The 27943-nt window shown below is 43.8% G+C and overlaps 1 protein-coding gene across 1 annotated transcript in view; it reads left to right on the top strand.

Moving 5' to 3' along the window:
- Positions 1-23981: 23981 nt before the first annotated feature.
- Positions 23982-27943, top strand: part of ERICH6B (glutamate-rich 6B) — a 32744-nt gene continuing 28782 nt past the window's right edge. Inside the window, exon 1 of the mRNA XM_004680316.1 lies at positions 23982-24273. Coding sequence (XP_004680373.1) covers positions 23982-24273 — 292 coding nt within the window. The remainder of the gene's footprint in view (positions 24274-27943) is intronic.

Raw genomic sequence — 27943 nt, 5'->3', positions numbered from 1 at the left:
ATACATCAGGAGTCAGGTCAGGACTCAGTAGCCAGTTCTGCAGTCTCCTCTGAGGTCATTCATGTGAATGAACAGTCCTTTGGCAGCTGAATCGTCCAAATGGCATACTCACATGCTGGCAGTTGCTGTGGTTATCAGCTGGGCAACCCGTCTCCAGCAGATCTCTTCTGGCCACTAATGCAGCAGACAACATTCCAGAAGGGGGAGTCCAGGGCACAGATGCAGCTTCCGTTTGCCCCACCTGTGACCAGAGCGAGTCACGTGACCAGAGCAAGTCACATGGCCATGCCCAGGGTCAAAGTACCCATAACTCTATTTTTTAGCTCTTCAGTCATAATCATGTACCTGCATGTAAGTTTACAATTTGATGTGACATGGTCATACATATGTTTTCATTTTTATGACTGCATTTTTTTTCTTTCTCTTTACTTGCCTTCTATTCTCCCCCCCCCAGCACACAAATACACACAGAGAGAAGAAACATGTATTAATAACCTTATGTGTTTCTTTCCATACTTTCCCCAAGTTCATAAAATCATATAGTTTTACATAAACATGATCAGATGATATTTGCTGAGCTTTTTAATAGTATGATCTTTTTTTCTTTCTTCTTTTCTTACTTGTCTGTTCACTCCTCTTCTGTCCCTCATCTTTACCATATTACTTACCGCTAACCACCCACACACCATCCAAGGCAGAAGTGGGGTGTGGTGACATCATTCTCACACACATTTCTTTACATCTTGTCTTTCTTCATACTCAAAATCTCCCAAAATACTTCTAAGTCTGCTTGTATGTAGTTCCAATTCACTCCAATGTTTGCAAGTGCTCCTTGCTGTGGTTTGATTCTTCCCAGTAAGAAAAATTAAGAGGCAAAAAGTTTATTTCCCAGACTCTACAGATGTCTTTCCTGAGTCACCAGAGTTCTTGATGCAAATGGATACCAATCAGACAGCATCACACGAGATTAGAAAGTTAGGTCACTTTCTTGCATCTTGGCTGTGTCTGCTGGCAAACAAGGTCATGCAAATGTCAGTGTCTTTTTGCCTCCAAAAGGCAACATGTCCATTCTCTAGTTTTTTGGTGTCAGGAAGCAATTGTGGGGTATAGCAGAAGACTTTGTAGCTAACAATGGTGAATGATCTCTAGCTTCCTGGCATGCAAAATGTCACAGCAATGACAGCAGTGGTGGGTTCCTGACCTCAGCATTGCCTCAGGGGAACTTCAGAGCTAGTCGTCCCCCTGGTCAATTCTGGAATGTTCTGGGAGTCACATTCCTTCCAATGATTCTGTAAACTCAAAATTTCTAATATTAAATCCCTTTCCGCTTAAAATAAAGTCGTTTTCTGGACTATGGTGATGACACATGGATGACTTGGTGATGAGAAGCTCATGGGGATTACAACTGAGATGGAAAAAGGCATAAAATGATGTAAAAATAAACTATTATTTAAAAAATAGTGGGCCCTCCCTGATAGCACAGTGGGTTAAAGCACAACACTAAGGAAACTGAAGCCATTTCAGCATGAGTTTGATCCCCTGCCCCACAGGTGACCCACAAGTCTCTGCAGACCTCTCCTAACCCACCTGCTGTTCCCCTCAGCAGTGTACTTCGTCAATCTGCCTGTTCTGCTCCCCACTCTGTCTCTGGTGACTTCCCTCACTGCCCCTGCACCTCTGGCCTATACCCCAGTTCTGTATGCAAAAATAAATAAATCTTAAAAAAAAATAGTGCCGTTTCTATTTCCTGCTTTAATTCTAACACGCTGGTACAAGTCAACCATTTTTCTTTATTGATGGGCAATGCTTCTTTTTCCATAATTTTCACTATAAACAAGAGAATAATAAGTGTCTTTGATTTAAATCTTTGATTTCTATGGACTGCCTTCCCATGAGACAACATTTTAAAGAGGCCAGACTTGAAAGGTATGTTTATTATTATAGTAATAAATGTTTCTAGAGCATTTTTCCAAAAAAGCAACAACCAGATAACTAGTAGCAATTCATATTTCTTTGCATAATTGTCTGGATTAAATGCTATCCTTGTTTATAATTTTTATAGCTATAGTGGTACCTAGAGAGTATAAAAATAGAGTCTAAAGTAGTATCTCATGCAGAAGCAACTTATTTCCAATTAGTGATTTTGTTTTACATGTTTCTGGCAATTGGTATTCGTACTACATAGTACCTAAGCATATCTTCTGCCCACATTTCTTTGTGGCTTATTGTTTTCTTTATGTCTTTATAAAATTATAAGAGACTTTATATACACAGATTTAACACATTTTCTTTTAAGTGTATTATTAATCTATATTTTCACTATGGAATATAGTTCAAACATGTCTCTTTTATAGATTCTGGGTTTTTTCATTTTTGTGAATTTATTTCATCTTTAATTTTGAGATTATATTTTTACCTTTCCACCTGTACATATATTCTACCACCCTTCACTAACTACCCATGCCAATGGCCCATCTACTTCCAACTCCCATCCCCTCCTTCCATCCCTGTTCCCTCTGGCAGCCAGTAAATTTTTTCAAGATTTATTCCTGCTGTATTTAGCCTAAGTATGTTTTTTCGTTAATGAAATTGTCAAGTAAATGAAATCATCAATATTTGTCTTTTACTTTCTGATGTAATTCACTTAACATAATCACCTTAAGCTCCATCCATCTGTCCCAAAAGACACTATTTCACCTTTTTCATGACTATGTACTATTTTGTTGAGTATATATTCCATAATTCTACTTTATTACAGTTGCACACCTGCCTCATCATAAAGGGTAGCAGATCTGGAGATGGGAATGGAAGAAAGGTGTAAAGCAATCCTCCCCCAGAGAATCCTAACCTTTTTACTTTTTTGGTTACAAAAGAGGGAGACAATCTGAGCAGAATATTAAATATGTTCAGACTGTACATACCATTCCATTCATGTCCACACAGGAACACCTCTGCTAGAACCATTGTCCCACACTACAAAAAGTAGTTCTGCATTTTACTAATTTTCTGTCTCTGAAACCCCACTGTGGAAAATGAATAGAAGATCTCAAACAAGAGAATTAGAAGCTAAAGCCTAGAAACACATTCCACCTTTCATGGGAAGAAATTTACACAAAACCAATAAAAAGACAGTCCCAAGATCTCAGAGAGTTCGGCACCCAAACAAGGACTGGCCAGCATGATTTATATGAGGCATCAGAGCCCTCAGTTCAAATATGGCCACAGTTTAGACATGGGCAACTTGCCTCACTTTAACTTCAGATTTCTCATCAGTCAAACTGAAATGATGTTATCTACTTAAATGTGCTGTGAAGATTAAGTAAACTTAATAAAAGAAAGCATTTCACCCAGGCATAGGCACAGAGGTGATTCTCTTTAAATGTTAATTCCTTTCGACTGAGCAAGATATTTGTAAGCTAGAGTACACGCACATGCTTCGCTATGCTGATCTGACTGGACACTCCAAGCTGACAAGAGGTCTTGGCCATGCTTTAACCAATTCACTTACCAATGTGATACCCTCAAAGGCTTCCAAGTGTTCTGCAGAATGCAAAGATGGCAGTTGCTTTTGCTTATCAAATTTTAGTGAGAAAACACATCTCAAGTTTAGCACAGCTGCACATAACTAAGAGTACCAGTACATAGGACTGTTATTGCCATTCCATCCCTCCTCCATATCTCTCTCACCTTGCCCATTTCTACAGTAAGAAAAGACATGTGGTTTTCAAAGGAAACATGAAGATAGTGAGGGAGAGGACTGGGAAAGGAAAGAGGCAGGATTAAGGGTGGGTTATAACAAAGGAATGGAAAATTTCCCCAAAGTGAAGGAGGGAAAAATCCTGTAACATTTCCTGAAACACAGCCAGATGGATTATTTTGATCTGAAAGCTTTTATATCATGCTGAACTTGCAAGCCTTAACAGCAGACTCTGAAAATCACAATAGTCTACCATGCTCTGGACAGTTATGCCCTGGTGTACATCTGTCCAGTCTGGGACACTTCAGGACAGCATCTCACAGCATTTCAGGAACCAATGAACAGAACTGGTGGGGCCTTTTCCTTACTCTCACCCTTCCATCTGTAACCAGAACACTTTCCTTTCCTAATGTTTCAGAATGTCGTACATTCCCAACAATCTAACACTAAACCTTTTACTGTGCAGGCACTCACCTATTTTTTTTTCTTTGTGGAGATTTGTTTATGCATACAATAATGGGGAACAGGCCAGAGTTGTAGGGGGTTAGAGGATCACCAGAGATAAGGTGGGGAGCAGAACAGGCGGATCTAATGAAATATACTGCTGAGGGGAGCAGCAGGCAGGACAGGAGAGGTCTGCTGCACCATGTGGGTCACCATGTGCCATCAGAGACCTAGAAGTGAAGGTTCTGTACAATGAGACAATGCCCTAGCCAAACAGGCTTGCAGCAGAAAGTGAGTGTTGATGGAAACTTATGCAGTGGTTTCTTTCTAATGGAGTGTGCAGAGTCAGCCTCTGTGGCTTCAAAATAAAATCTCAGCTTTCCCAGGAGTCCAGCACTCAGAGTATTTATGTCTAAAATCAAATGCCTTATGCAAAAGCAACAACTTTGGCTCCTGGGGTTTCCCTGGGTATTTCAGAAACAACTGAAGCCAAAGTTTCAGGGTAACCTTGCTACCATGGGAAGGCAACACAGATTAATAAACTAGGATGGAAATTATTTCTGACCACCATGCACCTTTATGTTTTCCTACATTTCCTATATTTGACTGGGTAAAAACTGAGTGGATTAGAAATATTCCTTAACCCATAAGAGGAAAGTAAAAACAATTGTCTCCAAAATAGTTTGAAAATAAAATCATTACCCAGAAGTCTCAAAGTTAAATTCTGGATTAAAATGTAATATACTATATGATCTGTCTGAAGAAAAATCAACTACTCAGCTGCAACGTGAACAAGCTCCAATGTTAATGGTGCCATAAAAGTGTTCCTGCTGCAGTCTGAGACTAGATCTCATAATTCTTTAGTGAACAATCCAAGAAATCTATCATTGAGGCCTTGTGGGCAGGAACACAGATTTAGGGGGTCAAAACACCAAGCATTCCCATTTGCGACTTCACCACATGAACCCCCAATTAATTATGGGTGTCCTAATGTGAAAAATACTTTCATAACTGAGGGGTGACCGATCGCCATTCATAAGTAGACCACAAATCAGTCATAACTCCCCAAACACCATGAAGGACCTGCTCAATTTGTATCTGTGTTGAACTTCAAGTACTGCATAATTTATATCTAAAACCCACTCTCATACATCTACTAAAAGACCCATTCTGACCTTCGCTCCCAATCCCAGCTGCATTAAAAGGGGCAATAAATCACTAGAACGGGGCACCCAATCACAGCCCAGCCCTCTCAAAGCCAGGCAACTTTCTTCCCTTGACGAGTTCATCATCCCCTAGAACAGGTTATAAAAATTGCTCTCATTTTGAGATAATAATTCAAAGTCTCCTTATTGTGCCTCGTAGTTCACTGTTTGATCATTTGAACTAAAGTGAGCATGTAAACAGATGAAGTGGCCACATTTCAAAGTCTTCTGTTTAGCCCTATCTCGAAAAAACCACCCTCCAATTCTCACTCTGCGATAGATCTGCCCTCAATTTAACAGAGCTCTGCTTCTTTTAAAAAAAAAAAAAAAGATTTAAATTTATTTATGCATACAGAACTGGGGTACAGGCCAGAGGTGCAGGGCCAGTGAGAAGATTCACCAGAGACAGAGCAGGGAGCAGAACAGGTAGATCGACAAAGTACACTGCTGAGGGGAGCAGCAAGTGAGACAGGTCTGCTGGGCCATGTGGACCACTCCCCCAAGCCAGGGATCGAACTCCAAAGTGGCTGTGGCCAGCTTTGTAGTGCCATGCTTTAACCTCCTGTGTCACCAGGGAGGGCCCCAAAGCTCTGCTTTTGTCTCAATAAAATGTATACCCAACGATGGCATGAGTTACAAGCTGTGATCCTTGTTTCTAAGGATCCTTTTGACTGTGACTCAAAAATGAGAACATATTTTTATAGGAAATTCACATTGTACTTTCATTACAAAAGAGCTCTACCCTCAGGGACAAACATTTCCTGATTCCTAAAGACAGTATTTTGTTGTCTTAATTTGCCAGAAAAGGCCATCTTAGAAAATTTCTCTCAATCCCCGATGCAGTGAAATTGGCCAGGTTGTTCATGAGAAGGGGGTGACAGGTGCAGCAAAAAGAGGCTTATTCTAGCAGTTTCCAGGGAGATTTTCCAAAGAGATCCAAGAAAAACTATGAGACTATCTAGCTACCAATTGCCACCCAGAGTTAGAGTAGCCTGGCTTTTTCGCTAATGATCATATGTCACCTGTGTTTTAGAAGGAATTTGGTCCATAGAACAGGGAAAAGGTAGGCTGAGGCAGTGGTCAAGCTTGGTTCAGACCAGGATGCCACAAGTCTGTCTACAGAGAAGCAGCTTTCTTGGAATTCACACGTGTCTGTGCTGGCTCAATTAGTCCCACAATGTGGTGTTTAACAGAGGCCTGCCCCCACCTCACCCCCATCCCCACCTCAATCTGCAAGGAACACGTGCTGTTGACTCCCTCAAAAGCATAAACAGTTTGTGAGTGTCCCAAATGCAAGTTAGTCACCCGCCTAAAAAGAAGGTGAAGGGGCTTGGAACACATCTCTTTACCCTCTATTCATTAAGAGTTCTGAAGCTTTCCAGGCAGGACATAACACAGAAAGGACAATCTTCCAAATGGACTACCATACACAGCAGGATTAAACCTGCTATACAACCAAATGCATGTCGGAATAACTGACTCTTGGGGTCAACTCATTCTTCTTTTCCCTTTTTAACTAATCTTCAGCAATTGCTCCTTTCTTGTGTCTCCCCCATGTAGTTAAGAACTGCGTACAGTAGAGCAAAGTTTGCAACATGCCTATTTTGTTGTTCTTCCTGTATGTCTGGGCCTGTAGATCTTTGCCTGACTTATGTTGTTGGGGTGCAATTCCTTCTGGTTGGAATGGAGAAAATGTATAAGAGAGTCATTCAACTTAAAGGAAGTTCTTCCATTCTTCCTTAAGAGAAGAAAAGCTGACTCCAGCTTTTCAATTTTTTTGTTGTTGTTCCTGCTTTTAACCAAAAAAAGAAAAAAAAATTTATCTGAATTTTAATTTTTAAAGGCAGTTACTCTTAGAATGTAAAACTTCAAATGAGAACATGAATTAGAAACTATTACATACCCCTCCACAGGGCATGATGAATAGAACCTAGGAACAAGGAGGACCCTGGTGAGAATCCAGACACTGGAACAGAGTGCCAGTGGCTGGATTCTGAAGGAGGATAAATGCTGTACCCAGCTTCACAAAGAAAAAAGGCGCTGCTGGCAATCCCAGAGTGTTGGAATTGTAGTGCCTGAAGGGAAGTTAAAATGGATTCTGCACAAGTGCACTCAGAACATTTGAGCTAAATAGAAACCACCACATGATATTATGAAAAGCAAATTGTTATCAGTCTAACTTTATTTGGCTCCATGTGGAGTGACAGGCAGAAGCTACACAGCAGTAGATGTTATCTCCCCGAACTGCATCAGGCTACCAGCAACCTAAGGAATTGGCCTTTGAATGAGTGAAATGGGGAGCCCATGACTGGAAAGGACAGAAAACCTGGCTTTGGGATAAAAAGCAGCAGAAGGCAGGGCTCTCTCCCCCAGACAGATGAGACGTCAGCTCACCTCTGTCTAGCTTTGCAGGTAGACACCCCCGGCTCCAAGAGGAGGACCAGGGATTTGGAGGGCCACAGCTGCTGCCTGCTGGGGATAGCAGGTTTTCTCAGGGCACCTGAGTAGTCTGAGGTTCACTCCCTGTGGCCTGCTGTATTCCACTTATCCACATTTTAAAACTGCTTTGCCCAAGTCAACATTGGGACAGAAGTAACAACAAAGTCAACCTGCTTATTGAACTCTTTTCTACAAGTGCCTTTGCTCAGTGCTGCTGGCACTGAGGACTTAGAATCCTGGCAAAGAAATCAACTTATGTTACCTTTCCAGACTTAAATATTTATTCTGTAATAAATATTAACCATAGCTAAAGTAGCCATTTGTCCTAGTTTGCCAAGATAGTCCCACTTTAAGTCTATTGTTTCAGCAAAATTTTTCCTACTAATGTGGGACCCAGTCAGGATGGTAAGTCCTGCGCCCACCCCAGCTACAGCCACAGCAGAGCTTCCTTCTGTCACCTCTTCTCTCCTCTCCTAGTAACTGCTGTTTCTCTCTAGCCTATTACTTTTCAGTCATACCAGAAAATCATTAGTAATTGACTATTCATGTCCCACTTACTTCTGAAAAGGATTAAAATGTTTGCAATGCAGTCACTTGATAAATATTTACTAGAAGCCTAAAAGTTCCATGAATGCTACCTGAGGGTATAGATGCGGAACAAGTTGTTCAAACAAAAGTTTAAAAAAAAAAATAGAAAACCATATAGAGAGGGAAGATTACTGTTAGAGACCATGGGTAACATAGTACTTGCAACTCATTTTGTATTTGAATTTGAGCTTCTTGAATTCAGTAAAACAAAAAAAAAAAATTGCAGTAACGTCAATCCTATTGTTAATACAATGTTGACACCAAAGATAGCTTTTCTGAGAACTAATTCTAATAGAATGCAATCATTCATTCAATAAATATCCACTGAGTACCTACTATGGCCCAGAACCTATCACATCCCAGGGACTGGTGTTCTAAATGATGGAAAACAACAGTGAACACAACTTGGCAAACACAAAAACCCCATGGAGTTTATATTTCAGTTGGGCAAGGCAGACAAAAACATACCTAGTCTGTCAGACAGTGTAGGTGCTGTGGAGAAAATAATAAGAGGGTGTTTAGGAAACCCCTAAGTGAGAAAATGATCTCTGAGGAGAGCTGTGAGGAGGAAGCAATCAAGTGGCTAACTGGGGAAGACTCTTCCAGGCAGAGGTTGTGACATGGGGGTACATGACACCGTGTGGCTCTCTCTGCCCAGGAGCAACCTGCAAGGACACAGACTCAGAGGCGAGAGGGAAGGACCAAGAACTGGAGATCCTGAGTTTTTCCCTTTCAATAAAACAGAAAGCCACAGGAAGATGAGCCAAGAGTTGTTATAGCCTGGCCATTCTAAAGGATCATTCTGGATGTTTGTCAATGATACACATAAAGGAACAAAGCATATAAGTAGAAACACCACTTAGAAGATAAGACATGACCAGATTCTGGGTGTATATTATTTCTTTCTTGTTTATTTTTCACATTTTAAAAGGACAGGTTTATTAGGAAAAGGAAAAGAAGCACCTGCATAGACACAGGTGGGCAGGACAGCATCCGTATTTTGCCTTTGGGTGTATATTGAAAGTAAAAGCAACAGGATTTCATCAGTTACAAGTGAGATGAAGAGACAGAGAGTGGCAAGAGGCTTCGGAGATGCTTGATTAGCCTGAGCGGGGGAGTTATTGTTTACTGACACAGGAGAGACTGAGGGAGGAGCAGATCACCAGGGAAGAGCAGGAACTTGATCTGGGCTATATTAAAAGGGATATGCCTACGGCACACTCAAAGAGAATTCAAGTCAAAGCAGATGGCCAGACATGGGTGGAGATGCTTGTGAATCCTTACATGAAGGACACTTAGTAAACTGAACAGGTTTTTAACAGTTACTTTTCATCAAAATACAGAAACACTTGTTCTGTGACTATTTTTATTAGTCTACAATTAAAACTGAAGGCCTATCTTCAATTACAGCTAAGTGAAAGCATTTCCAGAGGCAGCCAAGTTAGTGTAGTCTATGGCCTAAAAATTCATGCCTTAGACCCTGACTGGTGGCTCATGAGGTTAAAGCACAGCACTAGGAAGCTAACCACAGCCACTGCTGCATGTGTGCGATCCCCAGCCAGGGAAGTGACCCACATGGTGCAGCAGACCTCTCCTGACCTGCCTGCTGCTCCCCTCAGCAGTGTACTTTGTTGATCTGCCTGTTCTGCTCCCCACTCTGCTTCTGGTGAATCCTCTCACTGCCCCTGTTCCTCTGGCCTGTATCCCAGTTCTGTATGCATAGATACATAAAATATCTTTTTTTAAATCTTGCCTTTGTGAACTGAACTTAGTACAAGTATAGTGCTCACTGAAGCTGGAAGAACAGGCATGTCACACAGACCTCTACCTGTCTCCCTCAGCTATGATTTCAGATTTGCCTTTGGTAAAAGTCAGCTCTTGAATTGTACTCCTGTTCTGAGAAAATGGTCAGAGGGCTGTGTTGCTATTTTGCTAGCAAAATAGTATGATAAATTGTCACCTGCTTCAAGCTTATTTCATCTTTCCTTAGCAGGTTACCAGGACATCTGAAAGACCTACTAGAACTTCTCCTTAAACAGAGTTGTGATTTGCTCAAACGGGTATTCCAAGCTGAGACCTTGGAATGATAAATTGGTGCTTAACAGCAATTTGGAATTATTCAAAAGAAAATGTAGTGTCTTCCTGGCCAAAAAAAAAAAAAGGATCTGACTTATACAGACACAAATTATGCCTATCCTCAGTCAAAAGAGAAATGACTGTATATTCTCCATCTCACACCAGTATGAAGGGGAGGGAAGATGGAAGTGTGTGCAACTATCAGAACTATAGCAACATTATCAAAAGTGTATACCAGCAATATAAATAGGGAACCTAACATCACAGTTGAATTTTGCCTATGAAAAATATAAAGAAATCATTGATCTTTAAAATTCCTTGTAACCAGAGACTTTGTCTTGTTCACTTCACACCCCCAACGCCTCCCATAATAGTACTAGCACTTAGTAAAAATTCATTAAGATACTGAGAAAGGACTGAACAGAGAAAGATAAAAACAAGACTGATGCACGCCATCTTGTGGACAGTCTTTACATGACGCCATCCCAGATTCCAGTTAGCAGGAAAACAGACTCAATTTCTGTGAGGTAGTCTTAAAGGCAGTAAACAGTTGGAAGCTTGGAAACCTGCCTAGAAGCTCAGTATCCTCATTGCTGGTTCGCGTGGGGGTCTTGCGATTTTTCAGGATTTGTGTGTGTGCTGGCAGCAGTATACACAGGTTGGTGAGCACTCCGAGGAAAATGTAAAACTTACAAACACGAACTTGGTTGGAAGTACTTCCAACCACATACACATGTTCAGATGAAGTTGATCGAGAGTATAGGGGGCTATAGAGTTCCCCCAAGTCAGTATAATTGAAAGATACAGATCTCAGTAGACTGAATGATGCCCCCACCACCACCAGCAGCAGCACAAACTATTATAACCTAGTCCCAAATTCTTCCTTTGTGCTTCAAGAGATTCTTAGGAACTAAAGATCCAAAGAGCTCTTTGGATACCTGGTAGCATCCTCTGTCTTCTTGTTTCTCCTATACTCTTTCCCCAACTCACCGAGGGGTGAGTTCAGCTAAGGCTTGAAAACCCCAGCTGGATCCAGGTAAAGACATTTCATTTCTGTAAAGGACCCTGGGCTAGCATGATGATGCTCTGAAATGCCAGGCCTTCTGGTCAATCTCAGTATGATTTATTAACTGGCAGGAGTCTTGGCTGATCATGATCATGGGGAAGCTGAGGTGCCATGCCCAGGCTGACTGAGTTCCACACTAAAAAATGTCAGGGGGCAATCACTGAAGTCAAAAAGTTCTGGAGTGGCTTTTTCGCATGGGTGACTTGGGGTTATTCAGGATTTGTGTGTGTGCTGGCAGCAACATACACAACTTGGTGAGCACTCCGAGAAAAATAAAAATTTATAAACATGAATTTAGGAACCAAAAAAATCATGAGTCCTTACTTAGAGTGGGAAAAGAATTATAGGCACCTCAAAGATCTAGGAAGTTTTTATTCTGAACTCTGACAACAGACCCAAAACCCTGATGCAAATGGATGGCACCTGGCCCCCTCCGGGGGAGGGGGGCCACTCTACACACACCCCCAGCAGTTTAACTCTTGATACAAATGGATGACACCCACACACATCCCCAGCAAGTTAACTCAGAGCAGAGGCCTTGCTGACCTTCACTGGCTCCATCCCTTGGTACCAGGCTGTGCACCCAGGCTCTGCCTCAAAGAGGGCTGTCGCTCTCTCCCCTCAACAGTTCTCAAGAGAGCTAAGGGGCTGCCCTCTGGGTTACTTAGGAGGCCTTTATCCACCCAGGTACATCCACTCAAGATGCCTCATGCCAGTCCCACCCCAACAGCACCCCTGGCACCTGACTGCGTCTCAACCAGGGCGCAGCTCCAAAAACTGGCAGTCTGCCGTTCTCGGTTTAGGGAACATCTACCGCAAACGACCTTGACGCAAATAATGAAGATACTTTCAAGCCAGCCAAAGAGGTCCGGCCCAAGCATTTCCTCCGAGAAAAGACTTGCTGGCAGATCAGGGGCAGGCCCAGAGGCATGGAACTCCCAGCGTGGCGCACCTCCTATCCGACCGCCACGGAGCAGCCAGCGCGGTTCCCACAGTAACCTGGGCTAAAACAATCGCCGGGGGCCCAGAGATTGGGGCGGAATTGACACCGCCTTCGGTCTGGCTCGGGTAAGTGCTTCGGGTATTAGCCAGTTAGCCGCTGAGTGCCTTGAGCTGAGAGATTGGCTCCTGCTTCTCCAGCTAAACAAGAAACTTGATTTGCAGTCAATCCCGAGTGCCTTTCCTTTCTAGGGCTCTTTCAGTGCACACACGTGCTAAAACCCTGCTCCCTGTCAGGCACAGTGCTAGGCTAGCATGATGAGAGAAGACTCGCTAACAGTAAACCAGTGCAGTGAGAGGCGCATGAGCGAGCTGTGAGGCCAAGGACGGGTTCGTAGAAGGGCCCACACGCCTTCACAGAAGAAGCACTTTGAGTAGAGTTACTTTCAAAAGCAAGGCTCGGGTCCAAAATTCCCACTCTAGAAAAATTGGGGGTGAGAGAGGGGCATAATGCATTCTTCAGAAAATAAAGCATGTCTGTGGATATGCTGGTACAAAAACCATGGGGAGACTTCACTTCAAGACACAGGCCAGGGGAACCCCAGACAGGAGGCTGCTCAGAGAGTTACCCCTCCATCCTCACGTGGAGAGACCTGCAGCGCCCATCCATGACTGGCCCAAAGCCTGGCCTCTTCCTAAATTGACTCGTAATGTGGAGCAGTGTAACACGGAGAAGGGCCCCTTCTGGGGACATCAAGGACTTGACAGAAGAGACATGAGTCCTGGAATAGAGTTGTGAATACGCTAAGCTGTTCTAGAGCCAATTTTCTCGCTAGCCTCCTAAAGGCAGGCGTGCATGCAACCAGCCAGCAGTGCTTGAGGCACCTTCCCCACGGAGACTGAGACTGGGAAGCCCGCCCTCCCACCTCCGTAGCTGAGGCTGATGGGTACTGCTGGTGGCATCTCCCCTACCACCCCCACGGCTCTGCAGTCCTCTGTCACAAGTCTCTACCCAGTCCCTTTGTCTTCTGGACCTTAGGGGCCTACTTGGCCTCTTCACTTTGAGGTTGTACAGCTCAAAATCTCTTAGTCTAGAAATGTTTGTCTGTGTGCCATGTCCTACCACAAATAGAAGTGCTAGTTTTTGTGGTTTTCGTATTGACTCCCTGCAGACGCTAAGAGTGGAGCCAGGCATCAGTGCTTTATGAGGTGATGTCTTTGCCCTTGGAATAGAGGGATACTTAGACAGCACACCCCAAGTCCTAAAGATGGCTCCTCACAGATGGTCACACATGCTAAGGGTATACACACGCTCAGCACACCTCAGCCAGAGCATAATTTCCCGAACTCGATCTCCAGGCAAGAGGAGTTCAGCTGCCCTAACCAGGCAGTCTGCATAGTAGCTTTCCACAGAGCATCAGGGTTTCTGAAAAGCACTGAGGAGAGATCCAGGAATAGCATCTGGCAACACCTGGCACTGGGCCAGAACCTACTTATTGCCAGGACCTACAGCCTCTGGGTAATGGAGGTTTCTTTCACTAGAAGGAAATCACAGCCCCAGAGATGTCCTCTCTAAGCAAGGGCATGGGTCAAATTAGGATAATGGATCTATAAAGTTCCCAAAACCTGGGACCTGCAAGCACCATCCAGGGTTCTGAGGTGTGAACAAAATGAGCCATTGTGCCTGGAATTCCAGTTTGAGCATTCTACTCCCATGGTTTCTAAGAGACCCAGTAATTGTACTAGAAAGAACCCCACAGTCATAATAAAAAGCCCCTTTGCTGTTGGCTTACCAGCTCTCCTAGTGACAATACTTTTAGGTCACAGTGAACCCCTCCTTCTCTCATTCTGACCCCCCCCCCATCTTGTTGAAATCTTGAATGCTCCTGGTTTCTCTGATCCATCATATGAAAGCATACAGCCTCTAGCCAAGGCAGCTGAACCTGGTTCTTTGAGGGGGGGGGGCGGTTTGCAGGGGGAAGGAGCGCACCAGCGGTCTGGCTGGGGTGCTGGTGGGGTGGTGGGGAGAGCTGTAGCTCTGGGCATTAACAGCCAGGCTTCCTTCCATGAATACAGCCCCTCACACTCATCCTCCACAGACTGCCCTTTGCATTTCTTTATGGTGGCTGAAGTCTGTCCCCCATTTTTAGTTATGGGACATCCTCTGGTTATCTTTTAATTAAATGGAGTCTGCCCATTTCCCCCACTGAATCCAAACTCCAGAAGCCAAAGGTGATGTTGGCATTATCCTAGCTCTCTATTTTTCCCTTTTACAGATAATTACTCTTCCAAATCAAACTAACATTCTCTTCCTCTTCTTCATTCATGACATAATCACACTGTACTGTGTCTTCATTTATGTTTCTGTCTCCCTGCTTCAGAAGCTTTCTCTAGGTCTGTAGCTGTAGCTTTCTACAAGGTTGCCCTGTGCAACCTTGCAACCCCCTTCCTGACAGCATCTGGTACATAGAGAGTCCTCAATGAATATTTGCAGTGAGAATGAGGAGAAGAAAGGAAAAGAGATAGGAGAGAGAGTTGGGAGCTTATCATTTTCAGTAGCACATTTTATAAGGTCTAGCTAATACAGTGAATGATAAAATCAGATTCACAAACATTTAAGCAGGGTGAAAGAATGCAGCAAAGCCAACAAGATGAAATTTAATACCAATCGTATAAATACGTGTTCAAAAAATAATCTTAAGCTTAGCATACACACAAAAACACAACATAAAAGCCACTTTCAAGCAAATGCAGCCACTGTGCAGCAAGTGTGTTGCGTGTGGCTCCGAAGAGCAGAGCTGGGAAGGCTGGTTGGAAGGAAGCCCTGCAGAGGAAGGGTTAGTGGCAAAAGTCTGTGTGATTTGCTACATGTTACATACAGTGTCTGGCACATAGAAATGGTGGCTGTGATCTTTCTTATCATTAACAGCATCATCCTCATTACTTTTTAAAAGAGCTGTCCAAGAGTCATCTCAGGAAGCATTAAGCGCCCCTGCCTGCAAATCCAGGGTTATAGCTGGTAACCCCTTATGGGGGGGGGATTTGTCAACCTCATTCCTAACTCCTGGCTCCCCTTCTTCATCATCCTGTGATTCAAAGAGCAGTGTTCTTTATGTCCTAGGTAGTGAATGCATGGGTACAATTCCTAGCTGAGCAAACAGTCCTTAGTGTCAAGAAGCTTTTGTTTCTCCCCCCACCCCCCATAAGTTGCAATGTGATTCCTTCCAGCAATCCCTTGGAAACATCTCTTTGATGTTGAAAATTAAAATTGCTTTGTGTGAAAGCTCCTTTAATCTTCGGATACAAATGCCTTGTATCTTTCCATGTATGCCAGTTCTGCTAGTATTTCAGAATTAATCTGATTACAGCCAGCCCTGTTTAATTCCCACTGGCGTTAGTGAGAGGTAGGGGGTGATTCCATGCCCGCTCCTGGGCCACTCACTGCTCCCCCTTCCCCGAGGTAGTGTTGTCCAAGAAAGCACATTAGTGAGGTCAGTCTGGACAGCAGCAGTCCCACGATTGGTTTTATCCTGTGCTTGTGGAAATGTCCTTTTATACATCTTTACCTCAACTTCTAATTTAAAAAGAAGCAAAAAAAAGGGAGGAAGAGCTTGCCTGTGGTGAATAACAACAAAGGAAATGATGAAGGAGCCTCATTAGCTACCCAACTCAATACACTTACTTATGATAAACTACCCATGTTGCTAAGAAAAGCAGAGTTCATATAAGGTAACGCTCTGTTGTCTCTTCCCAAAGAATACAGGAAACACATCATCACCTGGCTTGTACAATGTGTTTTGCATATCAATATATACACAACGCAATATATACACCCTGTGTGTGTGTACTTATATGCTAACTGTACAGCACACTTCCACATCGTCTCCATTAGGAGCAATTTGTAAATAAGCCAAAGATGCAACCATATGAAACAATCACTCATTTATCTAGTTCAATAAACATTAACTAACCTCTTAGTATGTGCCAGGCATGATTCTAGGTGGCAGGAATGCAATGGCAAGCAAGAGGGCATTTTCTGTTCTCTAAAATATAGATCAATGAGCATGACAAAAATGCAAAGAAAATAAAAGAACACAATATGATACATAGTGATTAGAAGTGATTTTTGAGCCAAAACTTAAGAAGTGAAACATCGGAAGATCTGGATGAAGAATCTCCCCAACAATGGGGAGGGCTAGTGAGAGCACAGGCTGTGGCTGGGGAGGCAGGGGGAGGGGTGAGATTCCAGGAGAATCAGAGGAAGTAGACATTGAGATCCCCTCAAATGGAAGGGGAACCCACAGAGGGATTTTTAAAAGCAGGGGAGCAATGCCCCTCCTCCCCCAGTGGCTCAACGGGTTAGGACACAACACTGCAAGCTGGCTGCAGCCGCTCCAGTGCAAGTTCAATCCCCACCCCAGAGGTGATCAACATGGTGCAGCAGACCTCTCTTGACCTGCCTGCTGCTCCCCTCAGCAGTGTATTTCATCAGTCTGCCTGTTCTGCTCCCCACTCTGTCTCTGGTGAATCCTCTCACCCCCGAACCTCTGGCCTGTACCCCAGTTCTGCATGCATAAATGGATCTTAAAAAAAAAAAAAGCATTGACTTTATGTGTTCAAAAAAAACCACTCTGAAGAACAGATTCTTGGATTGCAAGAGCCAAAGCAGGAAGGTTGGTATAGAAGCTGCTGGACTAGAGATAAGGGTGGAGAAGAGCCGATTCAGGACACTTGGCGAGACAGCACTAAGAGGACGGACTCATCATTAGTGGGCTTGAGAAGATGAAAGTGACTCTAAGTTTCTACATCTGAGCAACTGTGTGAATTAGACCAGAAGTTCCCAAACTTCATTGGGTCTCAATACCCTTAGTTATCTTAGCGCCATTTTCACAGCACCCCAGACTAGAAAAAAATTCATAACAGTTTTTATGAACTGGGGTACAAGCCAGAGGATTCATGAGAGACAGAGTAGGGAGCAGAACAGGCAATAGAGAAAGTACACTGTTGAGGGGAGCAGCGGGCAGGTCAGGAGAAATCTGCCGTGCCATGTGGGTCACCTCCCTGGCCGGGGATAGAACTTGTGCTGAAGTGGTTGTGACTAGCTTCATAGTGCTGCGCTTTAATCTGCTAGACCACCAGGGAGGGCCATCACAGCAGTTTGTAATTCTTACCCCAAAATCTTAACCTTTGTGTTGCATCCTCATGTTACTAGGTATGTCAGAATTATGTCAGAGAAAATGAAAGGAGATGCTTTTATTCCATTCTGCAATCACCCCCGGAACTTACTAACAGAATGCAGGTGCCCACTGGACATCCATGCCATCTCCACCTTTAGGGTCAGGCTGCACTCGGCCACTCTTATTTCCTGTTCCACTTTGATTTTGGAGTGGTACTTACTCTTTGTCTCAGCAACTGCCAAAATCTTGCTTTACAAAATATGCCATTATCGAAAGGCATCTTGTGTATTCTAATGTTAGTGGTTCATATTATATCCGACAGATACCAAGTACCACTGTTTTCCTCAAAAATTCAGAATCTATGTGGCATGCCTCCTGTGAGTTCTCTGAAGTGTCAGGGGCAGGGAGTGACAGTGGGTGGGGGTACTCAGGGCTGAGATTGGTCAGAACATTTAATGATGGGCTGGGGGGCATGGCAGGGTGGGTATATAACTCAGGTCAACTTACATCTGATTTCGTAGGGGACATTCAAGGAGAGCTAGTGACCAAGGAAGGTTAAGGAAGAAACATGTAAAACAAAAATTCATCTATTCAGGGGCCTCCCTGGTGACACAAGGGGTTAAGTCTCAGCACTATGATGTTATCAGCAGCCCTCTGCAACACAAGTTCTATCTCATTAGTTAGAGACGGAGCTAACTCACATGGCATAGCAGGCCTTCCTTCTCTTTCCTACCGCTCCCCTCAACAGTCTGCCTATTCTGCTCCCTATTCTGTCTCTGGTGAATCCCCTTACTCCTGCCTCACCCCAGCTCTTGTATGCATAAATAAATAAATCTTTTTAAAAATTAATTATTCAATATTAGTATAAAAATGTATCCTTATTCTTAGGGTAGGAGGTATTCTCTGGTTAGAGACCTAACTGTTACTGTTTTTCTTTCAGCTGTTATTGTTGAAAATCTCTTGGCTTGGACACAGTTCAGTCCCTGACATTGTAAGTACCAAGCCAAGACCCTAACTGGGTAAAAATGCTACTGCTTTGTTCCAGGTCTTAAAGGCAGCACAGCCACGATTGTAAATAATTTTTATTGTCCCTGTTAGCCACACTATTAGCCTGAAAACAGCAATGTCAGAATGGATCTCCATCAAGTAGATCTGATTTTTCCTAAAGAAACTGCACTTTAGATATGTTATATTTCCCCTTAAAAGCCCTGCATCAGGCCGTCCTTAGTGGCGCAGCGGGTTAAAGCACAGCACTAAGAAGCCAAAGCCACTTCAGCATGAGTTCGATCCCCACCCCAGAGATGATCCATATGGCGTGGCAGACCTCTCTTGACCTGCCCGCTGCTCCCCTCAGCAGTGTACTTCATCAGTCGGCCTATTCTGCTCCCCACTCTGTCTCTGGTGAATCCTCTCACTGCCCCTGCACCTCTGGCCTGTACCCCAGGTCTGTCCTGCATCAGATAAATGGTAGATGTGACAAACCAGCAGCAGAGCATCCAAAACAAGGTAAGTACAGGCTGAAAACTCTTTATCCACAAATTTTCTAATCTAAAAAGTTCTGAAGGCTGAAAATTTTGATAAATTTATGAGAGACTCATTTGGGTACAAAAACCTGACCTGCTAAAATTCAGCTGGAAGCAAAATCCAACCTGAACTAATATGAGGCTACTGAATGATTCTCTTTATCCTACGTACTGTGAAAATTCACATGTTTGTTGCAGGAACTTTTAGCATTTTAGATTTTATTTATTTGTGCATCAAGAACTGGGGCACAGGTCAGAGAGGCAAGGGCGGTGAGAGAATTCACCAAAGACAGAGTGGGGAGCAGAACAGGCATACTGACGAAGTATACTGCTGAGGGGAACAGCGGGCAGGTCAGGAGAGGTCTGCCACGCCATGTGGGTCACCTTCCGGCCCAGGATCGAGTTCTTGCTAAAGCAGCTGCGGCTAGCTTCATAGTGCTGTACTTAACCCGCTTAACCCATTGGGCCACCAGGGAGGGCCCTTTGCTGATGAAATTCTAATCAGCTTTACTATAGGATGCTGCCCCAGACTCCTCTGGGGTGGTTAAATATCTGTAATGGATTCACCCTCGGGCCAGTTTAAATCAGAAAAGAAATCTGAATTCCACAATACAGCTTCCCCAAGGGTTTTGAACAAGGGACAGTCTTTAGAAACTGGGGCAGGAAGGAAACTACAGCTCTTCTAGGTCAGTCCATTAAGATTGTAAATGAGAAAAGACAGGCAGTGAGCAAGGTTGGAAATGCAGGATGGGGAGCGGACCCTGAGACTGAACGGGGCTCACAAGGGACAGTACAGTGCAAGGCATGCTGGGAACAACCCAGAGACTAGGGAAGCAGGAGCCCAGGGAGGGAGGAAGCAGTAGGTAGGAATGGGGAGCTGGGGGGGAGGGGGGTGGCCAAATGAAAAAGATCTGCAGGCCCTGAAATGAATTTGGCCTTTAGAGGAGGTATGTAATGTGAGTTGCTCTGTTTCTTTTAAAGCCTGCTACCAAGTGAAAAAGAGACCTGCTGGGATGTGACTGCAGGAATCTGGGCAAGAAGCCTGGTGGCAAGAAAGGCAGCACCAGAGTGGGAACGTCAAGAGGCGGGAGATCTGAATGAGGAGCTGGCCTGATTTGATGGAGGGTGAGAAAGAAACAGATGAGACAATGATGCCTTCGAAGGAACTCACTCAAAATCATCCAGTTCATAAGTGGCCAAGCTATGACTTAACCCCAGGAAATCTAGCCCCAGATCTTAATTACCAAGCCATTCTGCTCTTCCTGAAATTGATTTCTCATTCCTATTTCAATTCTCCCTTTCCAATGTCAACAGATTCCTCCTTGGCTGATTATGCAAAACGGTGATGTCCCATTAATTTGTTCAGTTATTGCTGGGCACGGGTCCAAGCGATACAGCTGCGCCCCCTTCTGGCACTTTGGAGAATTGGCAGGGCTGGACCAGAAAGAGGCCCTCATAAGCAGGGCATTTTGGTGAAGGAAAGTCAGGCAAGGGAGCTCTGCTTGAGGCAGGGAATCAAGGGCTAGACACCAGACCCCTTCAGGGTCCCCTGAGCTGGGACCACAGGGCACTTGTGATCTGGAACAGTGCCACCATCTTCCCTCCTGGACAGAATGATGTCAGAGCCCTCCCTTGTGAGAATGTATTGACAGAGGACTGTGGAGACAAAGAACTGATGTTTGGTGCTGAAAGACTAGGAGTCAAATGAGGTCCTTGGGCTACTTCCCTGGATATTCTCCTGTTGTAGTGATCAGGAGGGCACAAGAGGGACCAGAGGAAGCATGAGGAAAGAATACCTATGCTGGCAAAGCTGGCATACACCAGGGTGGGATGCCTCCTCAACCCCTCTTTGATCCAGGCCACCACCTACAGCCACGTTAGTTGAACAAAGCAAACCTGTTCCTCCTCTGGGACAGCCTGTCTTCCTGCTCCAAGCACCCTACTGTTCACCCACTGCACATCTCTGTGCAGGCATCTGGGTTCTGAGTCACGAAGCCTTTCTGCATGTCAGGTGGGCCATGGCCCAGTGAGAAGGGCAAAGAATACCTCAGAGCAGTGCCAGCCTCCAATCACAGGAGCCCAGGCAGATACCCTGCCAGCATTTTTACCTAAAAGTGCTACCAGAACTGGAGGATTCTGAGGTCACTTATCTGGAAAGCAAAGGCGGTTGTTGTTCTTTTCAGTCTAATCGAGGCAGCCATTTACAGAGGGAGTGTTCTGTTTGTCTTGGTTACTTGGGTCTGCTTCATTTGTTTCAACTAAGAATGACTCAAGGATCCTGGCTTTAACCCCTTAGAAGGATACATGGAATCTGAGAAACACTCTCATGATAGGGAGATCAGGCAGCTTCTGAGAGCACATGTGGAAGAATTTATGTAGATACAAATCTGTAAGACTGAGCCTCCGCTGCAAGCTTTAACTGTTTTCACTAAAGAGGCATATGTATATAGTCAATATATACGTGTCCCAAAACACGTGGGACTGTGAAGTTTTCCTTCATTCGTTCATTCAACAGGCATGACTGAGTGTTCACTGCATGCCAGACACCATGTCCAGTGTGGCCCTTCAGGGATGAACTATGCAAACACAGCACCTGCAGCCACCAGCTGAGGAAGAACTGCAGTGTAGGCCAGAACTGTGGGAATGGGAGGGTTAAGAGAGGTGGAAAAGGGAGAAGATTCACCAGAGACAGAGTGGGGTGCACAGAAGGCAGATTTTACTAAAATTCACTGCTGGGGGGAGCAGCAGGACAGAGAGGAGAGGTCCACTGCACATTATCTGGGTTAGGTCCCTGGGACTGAACTCGGGCCACAGTGGTAATATGCTGAAATTTAACCCGTGGGCCACCAGGGAGGCCCGTTTTTGTACCTGTTGATGAAGACATATTCTTTGTTCTTTAGAGAGAGAGAACTATGGTTCTATTATAAGAAAAACAACAGGACACATGGTAACTAACTTGCCTGAGAACTGTAACAGGTACTAGTGGGGACAGAGGCAGAAATGGAAAGGGCAGCCCCCACCCAAAGGGGGCAGCCTCCACTCAGCACCACTGTTTCCATGGGGATACCAGCCCAGGACTGCAGACTCCTATTTCCCAGAAAAGACAGAAAACTTGTTGTTTTTTTTTTAATATTTATTTATTTAGGCCCTCCCTGGTGGCGCAGCAGGTTAAAGCACAGCACTGAGAATCTAAAGCTGCTTCCGCATGAGTTCGATTCCCGCCTGCTCCGGAGGAAACCACATGGCGAGGCAGACCTCTCCTGACCCGCCCGCTGCTCCCCTCAGCAGTGTACTTCGTAGATCTGCCTGTTCTGCTCCCCACTCTGTCTCTGGTGAAGCCTCTCACCGCCCCTGAACCTCTGGCCTGTACCCCAGTTTTGTATGCAGAAATAAATAAATCTTTAAAAAAAAAGATTTATTTATGCATACAAGAACTGGGGTACAGGCCAGAGACACAGTGGGATGAAAGCATTCACCAGAGATAGAGTATGGAACAGAACAGGTGACTCTACTGAAACACACTGCTGAGGGGAGCAGTGGGCCAGACAGAGAGGTCTGCTGCACCGTGTGGGTCACCTCCGTGGCCAGGGATTGAACTCATGCTGCAGTGGCTATGGATAGCTTCACAGTGCTGCACTGCTGCTCCACCAGGAACAGCCCACCCTTGACTTTTTGTGTGAATTCTACCAATTCTAAGTATTCATTCCCATTTTTATTTTTGTTTAGAAATTTATTTATTTTTAAAAATTATTTAAGCTGGGGGCCCTCCCTGGTGGCGCAATGGGTTAGGATGCAGCACTGTAAGCTGGCGGCAGTTGCTTTGGTGAAAATTCGATCCCCTGCCCCAGAAGTGACCCACATGGCACAGCAGACCTCTCCTGACCCACCTGCTGCTCCCCTCAGCAGTATACTTCATCAGTCTGCCTGTTCTACTCCCCACTCTGCCTCTGGTGAAGCTTCTCACCGCCCCTGCACCTCTGGCTTGTATCCCAGTTCTGTGTGAACAAATAAATAAATCTTTTTTTTTAATTTTTTAAAAATTATTTAAGCTGAATACGATGGGTGTGTCTGCCTGCTTCAACTGTGGCAGCTACTTTGTGAAGTTAGTACACCAATGAATGAGCTAAGGTTATAATCAGCTATTGTAAAGGTAAGGTTTCCTGACCTGACCACAAAATTCACCTACAATCTGTCAGAAATCACAGTCAAAATGAGTCAGGATCTGAATCACAAGACAAAACCAGGATGCCTGCCTTAGACTGTGTGTTGGGTTGCCAGTTACTTTTTATTTTTCTGTGATTTCAACAGGACATCCCAGTAAGCACAGCCCAGCCCTCTTTTGAAAGGATGGATTTGCTGCTTTGGGCAGGTGAAATCAAAATCAATTTGCTTGAATGTTTTCCCCAAATATCAAGCTTCTAGTCTGGTCTTGCTTACTGTGGCAATAAGTCTATCTTGACGAATATATAGGTTTTTCCTAACAAAGGTCACTGAACAAGATGGATCCTTTACAACTCCCTGGCTTTACTTCATATTGTGCAGTAATTTCAAAGGTGTTGCCTTCAGGCATGGACTATCCAGGCAGCAACTTGAGGTTAAAACCTCTGTTCCCTCAATGCTTGCCCTTTATGGGCCACCAAATACTGAACTCGTATTCAAAGGACCACCCAAAGCCCACCACATGAAATGAGTGAACAAAATGCATTTAAGTCGATATGCAGTAGACAAGTACTGACTAACAGGGTTTTGTTTCTTTCTTGGTAAGCAGGATGATAAAGTGACTTTGCCTGCAGTTGAAGGATTTCTTCTGCTTAATGCTTCTCCAACATGTCTGCTGAAAATAATCAGTCTCCAGAAACACCATCACCTCGCTCTCTCACAACTTCCGAACATTCCACACAGACTTCACCTTCAGAGGAAGAGGATACTAAGGTAAAGCTGAATGAGGCAAGTGAGGAAGAAACACAGCTTTCTGAAGAGGACAAGTTTCTGGAGGAGTATGTATACCTGTATGAGGAAGACTCTCTGAAGGAACGTAAACATCTGTACGAGGAGGAGGAGGAAGAGGAGGGTCTGAAAGAATATGAGTATCAGTATGAAGACCTGTATTCAGGAACGGGTGAGTATCTGCAAAAGGAACTGTTGTTCCTTTTGGTAGCTCTGCTTTGCCACAGTGCCCAGGAAAACCCCACAAACCTGAGATAGAGCCAAAGTTCAAAGTATCAACCCTCCTGGACCCATGGGAGGGAGACTCATTATTGACCCAGGTCTACTCACAACTTCAATAGCTGTGCCCCAAGGCACAGTGCCAATAGAACGCAACATGGAGACTTGATGACCATAAAAGTACCTGTTCATAAAAATCACTAAATAAATAAAGGTGCCCCGTATTTGATATATTTTCTTTACTGCAAAGTAACTAATACCTGTTCACTGTGGCTATTTGAGGCACTATGCAACTAAGCCAAAGGAGAGGAAACAGCTGCCACCCAACAAGAACTGCTTTTCACGTATGATTACATCCTCTCCAGATTTCAAGCCTTTCGTAAAAGAATCACACTTGTGATTTTTAAAATGACTTTTTAAAGTATATTTGTATATTCATATAATGCAATTATTGATAAATATTATATACTATATGAATACTCTTTTGTGTTCAAATTTCTAAAGTCATTTTTTAAAAGATTTATTTATTTATTTATGCATACAGAACTGGGGTACAGGCCAGAGGTGTGGGGCGGTGAGAGGATTCACCAGAGATAGAGTGGGAAGCAGAACAGGCAGATCAATGAAGTACACTGCTGAGGGAAGCAGCGGGCAAGTCAGGAGAGGTCTGCCGCGCCATGTGGATCTCCTCCGGGGCAGGTGGGATTCAAACTCATGCTGAGGTGGCCTCAGCCTCTCAGTGCTGTGCTTTAACCCACTGTGCCACCAGGGAGGGCCTCTAAAATCATTTTAATGGCTGTATCACTTTCAAGCCATATTTTTTTTTTTACTCTTGCCAGGGATTTATTTATTTATTATTTATTATTTTATATAATTCTTACATCATTCTTCATTTTTGCACAATGTATGCTTTTTCATCTCCATTATAGTCCCCATGAAATTCCCACCACCAATTCGCCTGTGCACCACCACCACAGCCCTTTGTGCTCTTCCTGCCCGTGTTTTGATCCCATTTTCCACTTGTCCCTGCAGAATGTCTCTAGTTTATAGTTAGCTGTTGTGATTTTTATTTTATTATAATTATTTTTTTTCCCTGATCCCTTATTTGAATCCTCTACATTCCTCCTAAAAGTGAAAACATTAGGTATTTTCCTTTTTCTTTCTGGCTTATTTCACTGAGTATGATCCCTTCCAGCTCCATCCATGTTGCGTCGAATGGCATGAGTTTATCTTTTTTGATTGCTGAGTAATATTCCATTGTGTATATGTACCACATTGTCTTGATTCATTCTTCTATTCTGGGGAATCTAGGTTGTTTCCATAGCTTACCAAGTAAATAATGCTACAATAAATAGAGAGGTGCAGGTGACCTTCTGAATTAATGTTTTGTGTCCTTTGAGTAGATATCTAGGAGTGGGATTGCTGGATCATATGGAAACTCCATTTTTAGTAGTCAAACCATAATCAGTTGTCTATTATTGATTATATGTTGTTTCTGATTTTTGTTAACTTAAAATATTTTGATAAACATCCTTATAGCTATATTTTACCAATTATCTCCAATTACTTACTAGAATATATTCCCACAATCTGTTGTAGGTTAACAGACACTACTATGTTTCTCAGGGTACTTATTTGGCCCCTGGGAGGCATCATCTTACCCTGCTGGTATTTAACTTTGAAGTGATTTCTCTCATCCAAGAGGTGACATTTTTCCAATATTTTTTCTACAGCTGGCAATTTTCCCTAAAGTCGAGTTCTATTATGTGGCAGTAGCGTGTTTGTGCTATTGCTAGAAGTGACTAATATGCATTGACTTCCCATGATGTCATAACTGCATGATCACAGCTACCAAAGTTACAAATTCAGGTCATCTGCATCATTTTAATGTTGACATAGAAATTAAACAATTTTTCTGGACCTGATTGTTTTCACCTGCAAACATCTCAGGCAGCTTGAATTTTTAGTAAGCTCCATCGTAAAACTGGGTGGTGTCAGCAGCCTCATAAGTATTTTTACCTTTATATCCTTTTCAAGAAAATCACACGTATCATCCTACATAACTGCTACACTTGTGGAAGTTTAGCTGATGTGTTGGTGAGGTAATTCCTCTATCGTTGGGAAATTCTTTTCCATGTGCCTCTACTAATAAACCCCCACTCAGACCCCTAATATCCCTGCTGTTCAAGTACCAAGTATAATTCTAATACTGAAAAAACAGCAGTAAGGACATTTCCTTTGCACAGTATGAATCAAGCATTCTTAACATGTCCTCTTCTGTACTGGACCTTTTGAAATATATTACCCACTGGAGTAGGACAAATACAATGCTGTCAAGTGAATGGAACTGTGCATAAAGCAGAAGCTTTGAACATAAATGCCCAGCGAGCAAAACTGGAGAGGCACTGAAAATAAAAAAGTATAGGGCAACACTAAATGACTTTAAAGGCATATGGAAGAATAACTTGGGCTTCTGAAAACCCACAGTAGCAGGTTAGAGTATGTCAAACAGGTTAAGTTATAAAGGGCTTTGCAAGAGGATTCTAAACTTTTTTTTTTTTAGATTTATATATATGCATACTGAACTAGGGTACAGGCCAGAGGCGCAGGGTCAGTGAGAGGATTCAGCAGAGACAGAGTAGGGAGCAGAACAGCCTGATTCATGAAGTACACTGCTGAGGGGAGCAGTGGGTGGTCAGGAGAGGTCTGCTGTGCCATGTGGGTCACCTCCAAGGCCGGGGATGGAACTCATGCTACAGTAGCTTTAGCTCTTAGTGCTTAGCTTTAACCTTCCATTAAAGGGCCCAGAATCTAAACTTCTTGAAAGAATCTGCATCTCACTTGTCACCTGAATCTTAATTAAAAAAAAAAAAGTAGGCCCTCCCTGGTGGTGCAGCAGCTTAAAGCACAGCACTAAGAAGCTTAAGCCACTTCTGCATGAGTGCAATCCCCACCTGCCCCGAAGGTGACCACATGGCGCAGCAGACCTCTCCTGACCCGCCCGCTGCTCCCCTCAGCAGTGTACTTCGTCGATCTGCCTGTTCTGCTCCCTACTCTGTCTCTGGTGAACCCTCTCACCCTCCACATCTCTGGCCCCAGTTCTGTATGAATAAATAAATAAATAAAATTTAAAAAGTAATTGCCCCAGGACTCAATACTAAAAATGCAAAGGGAACAACTCCTGGCCTATGGCCTTATCTCAACTCTAGTTCTCACTCAGCACTACAACTAATGCTTACCCATAGCCCAGAATGAGGCTGGCACAAGACCAGATGAGACATTCTGGCTGAGGAGTTGGCCTAGTACAGGGATAATGGATAAACATACGTGCTGAACCTTTAATTTTCAAATTTTCTGATTCTCAGGTCTTTACTACCTCCACAGTGTCATTCCCTATTATTAGAACTGATAGTATGTATTATCCCAATTGTCCAGGAAATTTTTGGTGTTGTGTCATTCTGGACCAACAATCAGATGATTCTGAGACACAAACATGTTCCTTAATATTAAAAATATTTAAAGTATTAAGCCCTCCCTGGTGGCACAGTGGGTTAAAGCACAGCACTAAGAAGCTAAAGCCACTTCAGCATGAGTTCGATCCCCAGCCCCGGAGGTGACCCACA

This window comes from Condylura cristata, unplaced genomic scaffold (assembly GCF_000260355.1).
Source record: "Condylura cristata isolate star-nosed mole 26May11 unplaced genomic scaffold, ConCri1.0 scaffold00010, whole genome shotgun sequence".
NCBI classification, from domain to species: domain Eukaryota; kingdom Metazoa; phylum Chordata; class Mammalia; order Eulipotyphla; family Talpidae; genus Condylura; species Condylura cristata.
Note: the sequence above shows the minus strand (reverse complement) of the source record. Positions and strands in the feature narration are given on the sequence as shown.